The sequence below is a fragment of the Coregonus clupeaformis genome, unplaced genomic scaffold, assembly GCF_020615455.1.
Source record: "Coregonus clupeaformis isolate EN_2021a unplaced genomic scaffold, ASM2061545v1 scaf1164, whole genome shotgun sequence".
Classification (NCBI taxonomy): Eukaryota; Metazoa; Chordata; class Actinopteri; order Salmoniformes; family Salmonidae; genus Coregonus; species Coregonus clupeaformis.
This window is the reverse complement of record NW_025534618.1, coordinates 155,001-170,088: the sequence shown is the minus strand read 5'-3', so window position 1 is coordinate 170,088 and position 15,088 is coordinate 155,001. Positions and strand designations below refer to the sequence as shown.

The 15,088-nt window shown below is 46.5% G+C and overlaps 1 protein-coding gene across 1 annotated transcript in view; it reads right to left on the bottom strand.

Moving 5' to 3' along the window:
- Positions 1-228: 228 nt before the first annotated feature.
- Positions 229-15,088, bottom strand: part of reep3b (receptor accessory protein 3b) — a 48,472-nt gene continuing 33,612 nt past the window's right edge. The window contains exons 6-8 of the mRNA XM_045217646.1: positions 11,235-11,394; positions 4,769-4,905; positions 229-1,745 (exon numbers count right to left, since the gene is read on the bottom strand). Coding sequence (XP_045073581.1) covers positions 1,671-1,745; positions 4,769-4,905; positions 11,235-11,394 — 372 coding nt within the window. The 3' untranslated portion in view covers positions 229-1,670. The remainder of the gene's footprint in view (positions 1,746-4,768; positions 4,906-11,234; positions 11,395-15,088) is intronic.

Below are 15,088 nucleotides of genomic sequence, written 5' to 3'. Positions count from 1 at the left end.
CAGACTGTCTCTCCTATAGATCAGGCCGGGAAGGGTTTCCTTATGTGATTGTGGTCTGACCTTAGAATGTCTGTCATCATTTACGGTCATGACCGCATTGTTGGGAAACATTTAGTAAGTAAGTATTTCACTGTAATCAGAGGAATCCCTGTCAGCTGTTGTTGATAGGCAGTAATGTGTTATATAATATTGTTGCCATTGTTTTATTGAAAATCACATGACACGATCAAAGTTTAATTACTCTGCAAACTTTATTCAGACATTTTTGCATAATTTATTTACAGCACCCCTTTCATACACTCCCACACGAACCAGACCCACATCACTGGTTTAGTAAATAAAGCTTTGGTATTAATAGGTTTCATCATGTGGTTAAAGCTTCCCAGAGCGCAGCAGGGAACATTCTAAAACTGAGATGACATCAAAGCATTACAAAAGGTCATAGGTTTGGAAGAATGTGCAAAAGGTTGGTTATAAAAAAAACTTTGTTCCAAAGCTAACAGGAAATGCAGTCATTCAAACTGGACAGGCAAGTTACGGTCAACACAAACAAACATACCTCAACATTGTGTGCATCCCAAATGGCACCCTATTCCCTATATAGTGCACTACTTTAGACCAGAGCCCATAGGGAGCCATTTGGGACAGCCTATAAGACACGATCCTCCGTTCCCGTTCTCTCTCCTTATTGGTTTGTTCCTCCTGGAGGAATAAGGGACACTTTTGGTCGGCTGTTATTTTGTAACAATCTTTTCAAGTGTGCCAGAATTATCACTATTATAATTATAATGTATTCTACTATTTAAATTTTCTAAACTCAAAATACAACGTCTGCAAGGCAGCATATGACAAAATAAAGCTCAATTAAATATATAACCCGCCCCAAAAAAATTAAGAATTGCAACAGTAGAAATACTAAAAGTCCACATCAGCGCCTAAAAACAACTATTTTAATCCAGAAACTAAGACCCATGCAACAAAAACACTTCTAACTAAAGACAGAGAAAACCTTAAGATTATTTATATACAGCTGGCGCTGTATGACACTTTAAATACACACAGTAAGAATAATGAAATAAATATGAGTTGATATATGGTTCATTAAAAAGACGGATGCTCCCATCAGGAAGAGAAGAATAGACCCAGGACAGTTTAAAAACATCTGGAGAACAGTTCCTCAGCACCGTTCTCCAGAGAATGACGGAGAACAGTTCCTCAGCACCGTTCTCCAGAGAATGACGGAGAACAGTTCCTCAGCACCGTTCTCCAGAGAATGACGGAGAACAGTTCCTCAGCACCGTTCTCCAGAGAATGACGGAGAACAGTTCCTCAGCACCGTTCTCCAGAGAATGACGGAGAACAGTTCCTCAGCACCGTTCTCCAGAGAATGACGGAGAACAGTTCCTCAGCACCGTTCTCCAGAGAATGACGGAGAACAGTTCCTCAGCACCGTTCTCCAGAGAATGACTGCGTACTGTCAGCAGCTAGTCACTGATGGATGTTGGAGTTGTCAATAGATCTTCCTGAAGTGTTGACTGATTTTGTGATCTATTCCCTTTAGAAGACACTACCTTTGGGCCAGGGCCCAGAGTGCTCTGGTCAACACTAGTGCACTATATAAGGAAAAGGGTGGTGTTTGGGCCACATCCATGCTTCTCCTGGAGTGTTCATTACATTGCAGTGTAGGTCGCAGCACTCAGACCCTGCCTTCGTTTCCCTTTGATCTTCAGAGATCCATAACGGGCCTGTTGGAAAGAACACATTGGTTATTATTAGAAAACATTAGACTGGTCCAACTCTGACCTCGTTAATATACTACAACAAGCATCACAGACCCTTTCAAAAAGACTGAAGACACTTTCATATACTGCAGACCAGTGGTCACCAACCTTTTCTCTGTCTAGATCCCTTTCAGTCACAAAGCAAGCAGAGCTCTACCACTCAGGTTTTTAAAAAACATTACTTAAATGTAACATGAACCTAATAAAAACAGTACTGTAGGAATGAGGTTTGTGCAGTAGGCCTAATACATTATCACAGCATATTGGCTATATGCCTGGCCTGCCAATATAGTTATTCTCAGACCATATTATATTTCACAACTTGAGCTTTGATAACAAAACAGATCAGTTGGTGTATTACTTGCGAGGCACAGTTGAGAATAAATTGAAATAATTATCTTGTTTATTTTACTGGACTGATGGTACCTGCATCTGATGGTCATGGTGCTTTCAAGTCAACTGGGAACTGACAAGAAAACGAGGTCAGATCATGACGTCATGATCTTTAGCTTGGAAAGTCGGAGCTCTAGAAAGATGCCTGAGTTGGATGACTGTTCAAAACGATTTTTCCCAGTCGGATCTAGTTTATTTCTGGGTTCCCAGTTGTCTTGAAGGCAGGGCTATAGACACACTTGGCTCCACAGTCATTGCAGCTGCAGTCGAATGGAAGTAGGGAGAAGCCTGTTTGATGTTTTTTTAACAGTGCTGAATAAAAACAAACATGAACTCAGTCATAAAAACAGCAGCTCTTTGCTGTATTCTTTGACAGTCTCACTCTGGTTTTGAAATCTCATGTAGGCTAGTATCAAACGTTGCTGGAAGCTGTAGGCACGGTGATTTGAGCTATCCGATTGGCCAGCGCAGTAGCCACACTCGATTTAGCTACAGATCTCCTGGTCTGCTGGACTTAAGGCGGACTTAAGACTTCTCAGAGAAATGAAAAAGGTTGAAAGTGGGAACACTTCGCCTACCTGGTGCACAGGGCTTCTGAATCAAGTTCACCTACCGCCAACAGGGCTTCTGAATCAAGTTCACCTACCGCCAACAGGGCTTCTGAATCAAGTTCACCTACCGCCAACAGGGCTTCTGAATCAAGTTCACCTACCGCCAACAGGGCTTCTGAACCAAGGTCACCTACCGCCAACAGGGCTTCTGAATCAAGGTCACCTACCGCCAACAGGGCTTCTGAATCAAGGTCACCTACCGCCAACAGGGCTTCTGAATCAAGGTCACCTACCGCCAACAGGGCTTCTGAATCAAGGTCACCTACCACCAACAGCACAACACTAATAATAAGAAAAGGAGCGTACGTCTTCATCGTTGGGTTTTCTACAGAAATGTTTGGTGATGGACCGGTTGGTGACCACTGCATTAGAGACCTAGTATTTATCCATATCAGAACCAGAGGAGAGTAGCCGCAGACGCACATCTTTACAGGCTTCAGAGTGTGTTATATTCAGACTTACATCTTTACAGGCTTCAGAGTGTGTTATATTCAGACTTACATCTTTACAGGCTTCAGAGTGTGTTATATTCAGACTTACATCTTTACAGGCTTCAGAGTGTGTTATATTCAGACTTACATCTTTACAGGCTTCAGAGTGTGTTATATTCAGACTTACATCTTTACAGGCTTCAGAGTGTGTTATATTCAGACTTACATCTTTACAGGCTTCAGAGTGTGTTATATTCAGACTTACATCTTTACAGGCTTCAGAGTGTGTTATATTCAGACTTACATCTTTACAGGCTTCAGAGTGTGTTATATTCAGACTTACATCTTTACAGGCTTCAGAGTGTGTTATATTCAGACTTACATCTTTACAGGCTTCAGAGTGTGTTATATTCAGACTTACATCTTTACAGGCTTCAGAGTGTGTTATATTCAGACTTACATCTTTACAGGCTTCAGAGTGTGTTATATTCAGACTTACATCTTTACGGGCTTCAGAGTGTGTTATATTCAGACTTACATCTTTACAGGCTTCAGAGTGTGTTATATTCAGACTTACATCTTTACAGGCTTCAGAGTGTGTTATATTCAGACTTACATCTATACAGGCTTCAGAGTGTGTTATATTCAGACTTACATCTTTGCGGGCTTTAGAGCGCGTTATATTCAGACTTACATCTTTACAGGCTTCAGAGTGTGTTATATTCAGACTTACATCTTTACAGGCTTCAGAGTGTGTTATATTCAGACTTACATCTTTACAGGCTTCAGAGTGTGTTATATTCAGACTTACATCTTTACGGGCTTCAGAGTGTGTTATATTCAGACTTACATCTTTACAGGCTTCAGAGTGTGTTATATTCAGACTTACATCTTTACAGGCTTCAGAGTGTGTTATATTCAGACTTACATCTATACAGGCTTCAGAGTGTGTTATATTCAGACTTACATCTTTACGGGCTTTAGAGCGCGTTATATTCAGACTTACATCTTTACAGGCTTCAGAGTGTGTTATATTCAGACTTACATCTTTACAGGCTTCAGAGTGTGTTATATTCAGACTTACATCTTTACAGGCTTCAGAGTGTGTTATATTCAGACTTACATCTTTACAGGCTTCAGAGTGTGTTATATTCAGACTTACATCTTTACAGGCTTCAGAGTGTGTTATATTCAGACTTACATCTTTACGGGCTTCAGAGTGTGTTATATTCAGACTTACATCTTTACAGGCTTCAGAGTGTGTTATATTCAGACTTACATCTATACAGGCTTCAGAGTGTGTTATATTCAGACTTACATCTTTACAGGCTTCAGAGTGTGTTATATTCAGACTTACATCTTTACAGGCTTCAGAGTGTGTTATATTCAGACTTACATCTTTACAGGCTTCAGAGTGTGTTATATTCAGACTTACATCTTTACGGGCTTTAGAGCGCGTTATATTCAGACTTACATCTTTACAGGCTTCAGAGTGTGTTATATTCAGACTTACATCTTTACAGGCTTCAGAGTGTGTTATATTCAGACTTACATCTTTACGGGCTTTAGAGCGCATGATCTTGACACTCTGGGACCTCCTCAGACCTCTCTGGGTGACGGCCTCGTCCTCTGAGAAAAGTTGTTCCCCCTCCTCATCTGTCCTGTCCTCCTGCTCGTAGGCATAGTACTCTGGGGAGACATGTCCACATTAGTTAGGCATAGTACTCTGGGGAGACATGTCCACATTAGTTAGGCATAGTACTCTGGGGAGACATGTCCACATTAGTTAGGCATAGTACTCTGGGGAGACATGTCCATATTAGTTAGGCATAGTACTCTGGGGAGACATGTCCACATTAGTTAGGCATAGTACTCTGGGGAGACATGTCCACATTAGTTAGGCATAGTACTCTGGGGAGACATGTCCACATTAGTTAGGCATAGTACTCTGGGGAGACATGTCCACATTAGTTAGGCATAGTACTCTGGGGAGACATGTCCACATTAGTTAGGCATAGTACTCTGGGGAGACATGTCCACATTAGTTAGGCATAGTACTCTGGGGAGACATGTCCACATTAGTTAGGCATAGTACTCTGGGGAGACATGTCCACATTAGTTAGGCATAGTACTCTGGGGAGACATGTCCACATTAGTTAGGCATAGTACTCTGGGGAGACATGTCCACATTAGTTAGGCATAGTACTCTGGGGAGACATGTCCATATTAGTTAGGCATAGTACTCTGGGGAGACATGTCCACATTAGTTAGGCATAGTACTCTGGGGAGACATGTCCACATTAGTTAGGCATAGTACTCTGGGGAGACATGTCCACATTAGTTAGGCATAGTACTCTGGGGAGACATGTCCACATTAGTTAGGCATAGTACTCTGGGGAGACATGTCCACATTAGTTAGGCATAGTACAACTGAACCAGAAGCATGTTAACTTGGTCTTCTGAGCTGACTCCTAGGTCCTTATGGTAGAAGTGCTGTGTCAAAAGGGGACTGACTGACTGCTGTGTTGGAGAGAGACAGGCCACCTGGGGACAAAACCCCTCACTGGGGCTGAATTCCACAGCTAAGGCCACACAACAACCAACGGTGTCATCCACTGACAGATTCCTATAACAACCAACGGTGTCATCCACTGACAGATTCCTATAACATACACTACATGACCAATGGTGTCATCCACTGACAGATTCCTATAACATACACTACATGACCAATGGTGTCATCCACTGACAGATTCCTATAACATCCACTACATGACCAACAGTATGTAGACGCTGCAGGCCATTCAGGTTCTTCCACACTGACCTCCACAAACCATTTCTGTATGGACCTCACTTTGTGCACAGGGGCATTGTCATGCTGAAACAGGAAAGGGCCTTCCCCAAACTGTTGCCACAAAGTTGGAAACACAGAATCGTCTAGAATGTCATTGTATGCTGTTGCATTAAGATTTCCCTTCACTGGAACTAATGGGCCTAGCCCGAACCATGAAAAACAGCCCCAGAGCATTATTCCTCCTCCACCAAACTTTACAGTTGGCACTACGCATTGGGGCAGGAAGCGTTCTCCTGGCATCTGTCAAACCCAGATTCGTCCATCGGACTGCCAGATGGTGAAGCATGATTCATCACTCCAGAGAACGCGTTTCCACTGCTCCACAGTCCAATGGCTGTGAGCTTTACACCACTCCAGCTGACGCTTGGCATTGCGCATGGTGATCTTAGGCTTGTATGCGGCTGCTTGGCCATGGAAACCCACTTCATGAAGTGCAGATGAATCCTATAACGGTGCCATGTTGAAAGTCACTGAGCTCTTCAGTAAGGCCATTCAACTGCCAGTGTTTGTCTATGGAGATTGCATGGCGGTGTGCTCGATTTTATACACCTGTCAGCAACGGGTGTGGCTGAAATAGCCGAATCCACTAATTTGAAGGGGTGTCCACATACTTTTGTATATATAGTGTATGTTGTGGTTAGCTGATACTTAAAAACACCTTCCCAGGCATTGTAAGATCTTGCAGGCGTCAGCAACATCTACGCTCTGGAACGCGGACTGGGTCTCTCTTGTCACAGAGGACATGTGACCAGTCATGTGACCAGCCATGGGACCAGCAGCTCTCAGCTCTCTGAGTGGGGGGGTCTGTGCTGAGCTGGCTCTCTGAGTGGGGGGGTCTGTGCTGAGCTGGCTCTCTGAGTGGGGGGGTCTGTGCTGAGCTGGCTCTCTGAGTGGGGGGGTCTGTGCTGAGCTGGCTCTCTGAGTGGGGGGGTCTGTGCTGAGCTGGCTCTCTGAGTGGGGGTCTGTGCTGAGCTGGCTCTCTGAGTGGGGGGGTCTGTGCTGAGCTGGCTCTCTGAGTGGGGGGGTCTGTGCTGAGCTGGCTCTCTGAGTGGGGGGGTCAGAGCCACAGTGGGCTGGGGGAGGGAAGGGGGGAGGGAGGGAGTGTGGAACAGCTGCTGCCCCATGCCCTGCTGGTCTCAGGCTGATGGACACCAAGAGAGAACCCCCACCACCATAACCACTGCTAACTAACTGGGGCTATTCTGTTCTGTAATATCATCACTGTGCTATGACCACTACTAGCTGACTGGGGCAATTCTGTTCTGTGCTGTGAGTCACGACAGCTGCCATTCTACCAGCCTCCACCAGGGGGAGGCAGTAACACAGCTGCCATTCTACCAGCCTCCACCAGGGGGCAGCAGTAACATTCTACCAGCCTCCACCAGGGGGCAGCAGTAACATTCTACCAGCCTCCACCAGGGGGCAGCAGTAACATTCTACCAGCCTCCACCAGGGGGCAGCAGTAACACAGTAACATTCTACCAGCCTCCACCAGGGGGCAGCAGTAACAGACTCCTCTATACCTCCTCTCCTTTGTTCCTGTAGCTGCAGCTCGTCACATCTGCTCTCCATTCTAGAAATATGACTGTTTCCTCAGGATCTGGAGCCACTATTAAATCTACAAGGCTATTTATACTTGTTTTAGGGTTTAAACTTTCTGCAACCTATGAGATATGTTTTTTATGCTAGCCTTCACACAGTCCAAGGCAAACTGGTATGTGTCATATGAAGCTATTGAGACCTATTGGTTGACAATTGTTTTAGAAATACATCCAATTCTCCACATAAAGGATCATTTTCGTAGTATGAGAAGTGAGGAGCACATTCCATTCATTCCACCAATTATCTATATCCCTTATTAGAATCTTTAATATCCTGTATCTGTCTTCTACAATACCTCTGACTGGTCACAGCTGAGCTAGCTGGCAGCCCAGCCCAGCCCAGCCCAGCCCAGCCCAGCCCAGCCCAGCCCAGCCCAGCCCAGCCCAGCCCAGCTCAGCCCAGCCCAGCCCAGCCCAGCCCAGCCCAGCCCAGCCCAGCCCAGCCCAGCCCAGCCCAGCCCAGCCCAGCCCAGCCCAGCCCAGCCCAGCCCAGCCCAGCCCAGCCCAGCCCAGCCCAGCCCAGCCCAGCCCAGCCCAGCCCAGCGTGATGACAAGTAATGGGACTTTCCCTCCCTGAGAACAGAACCAACCAACCCCTCCCTGTACTGAGCCCGTCAGCCTGAGGAGAACAGAACCAACCAACCCCTCCCTGTACTGAGCCCGTCAGCCTGAGGAGAACAGAACCAACCAACCCCTCCCTGTACTGAGCCCGTCAGCCTGAGGAGAACAGAACCAACCAACCCCTCCCCTCCCTGAGCCCGTCAGCCTGAGGAGAACAGAACCAACCAACCCCTCCCTGCACTGAGCCTGTCAGCCTGAGGAGAACAATAGAACAGACCCAACCATGTATGTGTTGCGTCCTAACTAGCACCCTATTCCCTTTCCAGTGCACTAGTTTTGACCAGGGCCCAGAGGGAAGCCCATAGGGCTCTGGCCAAAAGTAGTACACTATTTAGGGGATAGGATGCAATTTGGGATGCACTCATTGGCTTCCTCCACTGACCACATCCTCTTTAAAAACAGCACAGGAAAACATATCCTGAATGAAGACCTAAAGGGTAAAGAACTAAAGGGTTTGAGGTGGTTTCTTCTTGAACTAAAAACTACAATTAACATGTCACTTAATCAGTTGACATTGACATCATTCCCTGGGGTTCTTTCTGCTCCCTCCTATAAAGCGCTTGGCATCTGAAAGCAGCTCCTTTATGACGGCTTCATTCCAGACGAGATGAAATGACCTGGATGCTAGTGGAATGACCAACAGGGAACGGAGGGAGGACAGGCATTAGCAGAGAGACGAGAGAGAGAGAGCAGAGAGCATCAGGTATTCTTCTCAGAGCCTGTCCATCACAGAGAGCATCAGGTATTCTTCTCAGAGCCTGTCCATCACAGAGAGCATCAGGTATTCTTCTCAGAGCCTGTCCATCACAGAGAGCATCAGGTATTCTTCTCAGAGCCTGTCCATCACAGAGAGCATCAGGTATTCTTCTCAGAGCCTGTCCATCACAGAGAGATGTGGGTTTCATCTTCCGACGGCACGACGCTGCGCCACTCCTTTAATGTAACAGAGCGAAGGGCTGAGAATAGAGACAAGGGGTGCAACCCAAATGGCAGCCTATTCCCTATATAGTGCACTGGTCACACTACATAGGAGTGCACTGGTCACACTACATAGGAGTGCACTGGTCACACTACATAGGAGTGCACTGGTCACACTACATAGGAGTGCACTGGTCACACTACATAGGAGTGCACTGGTCACACTACATAGGAGTGCACTGGTCACACTACATAGGAGTGCACTGGTCACACTACATAGGAGTGCACTGGTCACACTACATAGGAGTGCACTGGTCACACTACATAGGAGTGCACTGGTCACACTACATAGGGAACAGGGTGCAGAATGTAACCAAGAACACATCTGTGCTTTCAGATGGTCAGCAGGTCCAGTGTGTAATGTGACGGCCTTCAGCTGGTCAGCAGGTCCAGTGTGTAATGTGACGGTCTCAAGCTGGTCATTATCCTGACTAAAATGATAATGTTGCATTCTTTCCAGTAGAAGTTAAACTATACTAGACAAAAATATAACACACATGTAAAGTGTTGCTCCCATGTTTGATGAGCTGAAATAAAACTTCTGCACAAACTGTCAGAAACCATCTCAGGGAAGCTCATCTGCGTGCTCGTCGTCCTCACCAGGGTCTTGACCTGACTGCAGTTCAGTGTCGTAACAGACTGGGGTAATGGTATGGGCAGGCATAAGCTACGGACACCAACACAATAGCATTTTAATCGATGGCAATTTGAATGCACAGAGATACCATGACGAGATCCTGAGGCCCATTGTCGTGCCATTCATCCACCGCCATCACCTCATGTTTCAGCATGATAATGCACGGCCCCATGTCGCAAGGACCTTTACACAATTCTTGGAAGCTGAAAATGTCCCAGTTCTTCCATGGCCTGCATACTCAGACAGGTCACCCATTAAGCATGTTTGGGATGCTCTGGGGAAAATACAATACATCACCGAGTACCACTCTTCATATTTTCAAGCATTGTGGTGGCTGCGTCATGTTATGGGTATGCTTGTCATCGGCAAGGACTAGGGAGTTTTTCAAAAAAAGGAATGGAGCTAAGCACAGGCAAAATCCTAGAGGAAAACCTGGTCCAGTCTGCTTTCCACCAGACACTGGGAGACTAGAGGAAAACCTGGTCCAGTCTGCTTTCCACCAGACACTGGGAGACTAGAGGAAAACCTGGTCCAGTCTGCTTTCCACCAGACACTGGGAGACTAGAGGAAAACCTGGTCCAGTCTGCTTTCCACCAGACACTGGGAGACTAGAGGAAAACCTGGTCCAGTCTGCTTTCCACCAGACACTGGGAGACATATTGCTCACCAAGAACACAGTGAATGTTCCTGAGTGGACGAGTTACAGTTTTGACTGAAATCTACTTGAAAATCTATGGAAAGACCTGAAAATGGTTGTCTAGCAATGATCAACAACCAATTTGACAGAGCTTGAAGAATTTAGAAAATAATAAAATGGGCAGATATTGTACAATCCAGGTGTGGAAAGCTCTTAGATACTTACCCAGAAACACTCACAGCTGTAGTCGCTGCCAAAGGTGATTCTAACATGTATTGACTCAGGGGTGTGAATACTTATGTAAATGTTATATTTCAGTATTTCATTTGTAAAAAAAATTGCTAAAAAATGTCTACAAACATTGACTTTGTCATTATGGGTATTGTGTGTAGATGGGAGAGGAACAAGTGAAGGGGTATGAATACTTTCTGAAGGCACTGGACCAGCATCCCAAATGGCACCCTATACCCTATAGAGTGCACTGCTTTTGACCAGGGCTCACAGGGAATAGGGTGAGCCAACCCATGTTGCTCAACACAGCTACAGCTATAGAGGATGTTTGAGGAAGGTGGAGACAGGAGTCTTACCGTGTCGTAACTGGATCTCCCTTTGGATCAATGATTACCAGACAAGTGGAAGGTACTAGGGGAAGGGTTAATGTAAGGTGTGTGTGTGTGGACCACGTCATACCTGTTCTGTCGGTAGCGTCTGCGGTGAGAGCCCTCCTGCTCACGGCAGGGTTGCCGGCATGGGCTGTATAGATCTGATTGGCTGCTGCGTCGTCGAGGGGTATCTGTGTCAGGTCATGCATACTGAAGCTCCTCAGCTTCTCTGTGATGGCCCCCTGGCCCTACACACACACAGACACACACAGACACACACAGACACACACAGACACACACACAGACACACACACAGACACACACACAGACACACACACAGACACACACAGACACACACACAGACACACAGAGACACACACACACAGACACACACACACAGACACACACACACACACAGACACAGACACACACACACACACACAGAGACACACACAGACACACAGAGACACACACAGACACACACACACACAGACACACACACACACACACACACACACACAGTTAGTGTCATCACTCGGATAACACTGTCATCTAAAACGCCTCCCAACTCTCCACGTGACATCATGGCTCCAGCATCTTACTGTGCTCTGACCCATACAGTAACATGCTGATGGAGTATATCTGTTTCTGGAAAACTACTACATAGGATCCATTTTCAGGAATCTATTTGCAGTGATTTCAAACAGCTTATGATAATGCAGAACCTTTTCCATAACCAAACTGAGGAACAGACAGGATGTGTACTATCATGGAGGGAACATTAGTGGTTAAATGATGTGTACAGCACAGCTTGACAACAGAAAACACCAAACGCCATAAAACTAAGAAAGTGAATCTGTGAATGATCTGAGGACTTTCTCCTCCATGCTGCAGTATAATAACTATCATTATTACCTCAGAGGGCTGGCGTTAGTAGTGCTGGGTTCCTAGAGACAGACAGCATGTCACACAGTATTGGTGGAAAGACAGATCAACACCACCGTTAGGACACAGTCAGGAGGACAGGAAGACAGAGAGAGAGAGAGAGAGAGAGAGAGAGAGAGAGAGAGAGAAGATCAACACCAACGTTAGGACACAGTCAGGAGGACAGGAAGACAGAGAGAGAGAGAGAGAGAGAGAGAGAAAGAGATCAACACCAACGTTAGGACACAGTCAGGAGGACAGGAAGACAGAGAGAGAGAGAGAGATCAACACCAACGTTAGGACACAGTCAGGAGGACAGGAAGACAGAGAGAGAGAGAGAGAGAGAGAGAGAGAGAGAGAGAGATCAACACCACCGTTAGGACACAGTCAGGAGGACAGAGAGAGATCAACACCAACGTTAGGACACAGTCAGGAGGACAGAGAGAGATCAACACCAACGTTAGGACACAGTCAGGAGGACAGAGAGAGATCAACACCAACGTTAGGACACAGTCAGGAGGACAGGAAGACAGACAGAGAGAGAGATCAACACCAACGTTAGGACACAGTCAGGAAGACAGAGAGAGATCAACACCAACGTTAGGACACAGTCAGGAGGACAGGAAGACAGAGAGAGAGAGAGAGAGAGAGAGAGAGAGAGACAAGTTAGGACACAGTCAGGAGGACAGGAAGACAGAGAGAGATCAACACCAACGTTGGGCACGGTCTAAGGACAGGCAGAGAGAGCCAGAGAGATGAGTCAGATGAGAGCTGAGATCAACACCAACGTTAGGACACAGTCAGGAGGACAGGAAGACAGAGAGAGATCAACACCAACGTTAGGACACAGTCAGGAGGACAGAAAAAAATAAGAGACTAGGAGGAGGAGGGGAAAAGTAGAGCCATAGAAGATCTGATCAATGGGCTGATTTAATACAGGCAGAGTAGAGCCATAGAAGATCTGATCAATGGCCTGGTTTAATACAGGTAGAGTAGAGCCATAGAAGGTCTGATCAATGGGCTGGTTTAATACAGGCAGAGTAGAGCCATAGAAGGTCTGATCAATGGGCTGGTTTAATACAGGCAGAGTAGAGCCATAGAAGGTCTGATCAATGGGCTGGTTTAATACAGGCAGAGTAGAGCCATAGAAGCTTTTTATTTACAGAGAGAGAGGCTGCTGGATGCAGAGTCAAGGTTATACGCTGTCTCTGACTTTGTGTTGAGAGATAGGACATATAAAGGCAGCCTATTGTTGCTTTATCCAGGCCTGGCCTGATGCTCTATCCCAGCTAGCATGCTCATGTTGTTTATCCAGGCCTGATGCTCTATCCCAGCTAGCATGCTCATGTTGTTTATCCAGGCCTGGCCTGATGCTCTATCCCAGCTAGCATGCTCATGTTGTTTATCCAGGCCTGATGCTCTATCCCAGCTAGCATGCTCATGTTGTTTATCCAGGCCTGGCCTGATGCTCTATCCCAGCTAGCATGCTCATGTTGTTTATCCAGGCCTGGCCGATGCTCTATCCCAGCTAGCATGCTCATGTTGTTTATCCAGGCCTGATGCTCTATCCCAGCTAGCATGCTCATGTTGTTTATCCAGGCCTGATGCTCTATCCCAGCTAGCATGCTCATGTTGTTTATCCAGGCCTGATGCTCTATCCCAGCTAGCGTGCTCATGTTGTTTATCCAGGCCTGGCCGATGCTCTATCCCAGCTAGCATGCTCATGTTGTTTATCCAGGCCTGATGCGCTATCCCAGCTAGCATGCTCATGTTGTTTATCCAGGCCTGATGCTCTATCCCAGCTAGCATGCTCATGTTGTTTATCCAGGCCTGATGCTCTATCCCAGCTAGCATGCTCATGTTGTTTATCCAGGCCTGGCCTGATGCTCTATCCCAGCTAGCATGCTCATGTTGTTTATCCAGGCCTGGCCTGATGCTCTATCCCAGCTAGCATGCTCATGTTGTTTATCCAGGCCTGATGCTCTATCCCAGCTAGCATGCTCATGTTGTTTATCCAGGCCTGATGCTCTATCCCAGCTAGCATGCTCATGTTGTTTATCCAGGCCTGGCCTGATGCTCTATCCCAGCTAGCATGCTCATGTTGTTTATCCAGGCCTGGCCTGAGGCTCTATCCCAGCTAGCATGCTCATGTTGTTTATCCAGGCCTGGCCTGATGCTCTATCCCAGCTAGCATGCTCATGTTGTTTATCCAGGCCTGATGCTCTATCCCAGCTAGCATGCTCATGTTGTTTATCCAGGCCTGATGCTCTATCCCAGCTAGCATGCTCATGTTGTTTATCCAGGCCTGGCCTGATGCTCTATCCCAGCTAGCATGCTCATGTTGTTTATCCAGGCCTGATGCTCTATCCCAGCTAGCATGCTCATGTTGTTTATCCAGGCCTGATGCTCTATCCCAGCTAGCATGCTCATGTTGTTTATCCAGGCCTGGCCTGATGCTCTATCCCAGCTAGCATGCTCATGTTGTTTATCCAGGCCTGTGATGCTCTATCCCAGCTAGCATGCTCATGTTGTTTATCCAGGCCTGGCCTGATGCTCTATCCCAGCTAGCATGCTCATGTTGTTTATCCAGGCCTGCATGCTCTATCCCAGCTAGCATGCTCATGTTGTTTATCCAGGCCTGATGCTCTATCCCAGCTAGCATGCTCATGTTGTTTATCCAGGCCTGATGCTCTATCCCAGCTAGCATGCTCATGTTGTTTATCCAGGCCTGATGCTCTATCCCAGCTAGCATGCTCATGTTGTTTATCCAGGCCTGATGCTCTATCCCAGCTAGCATGCTCATGTTGTTTATCCAGGCCTGATGCGCTATCCCAGCTAGCATGCTCATGTTGTTTATCCAGGCCTGGCCTGATGCTCTATCCCAGCTAGCATGCTCATGTTGTTTATCCAGGCCTGATGCTCTATCCCAGCTAGCATGCTCATGTTGTTTATCCAGGCCTGGGCTGATGCCACAACAATGCTTCAACCACATCAGGAGAACACTTTTGAGGTCTGGGA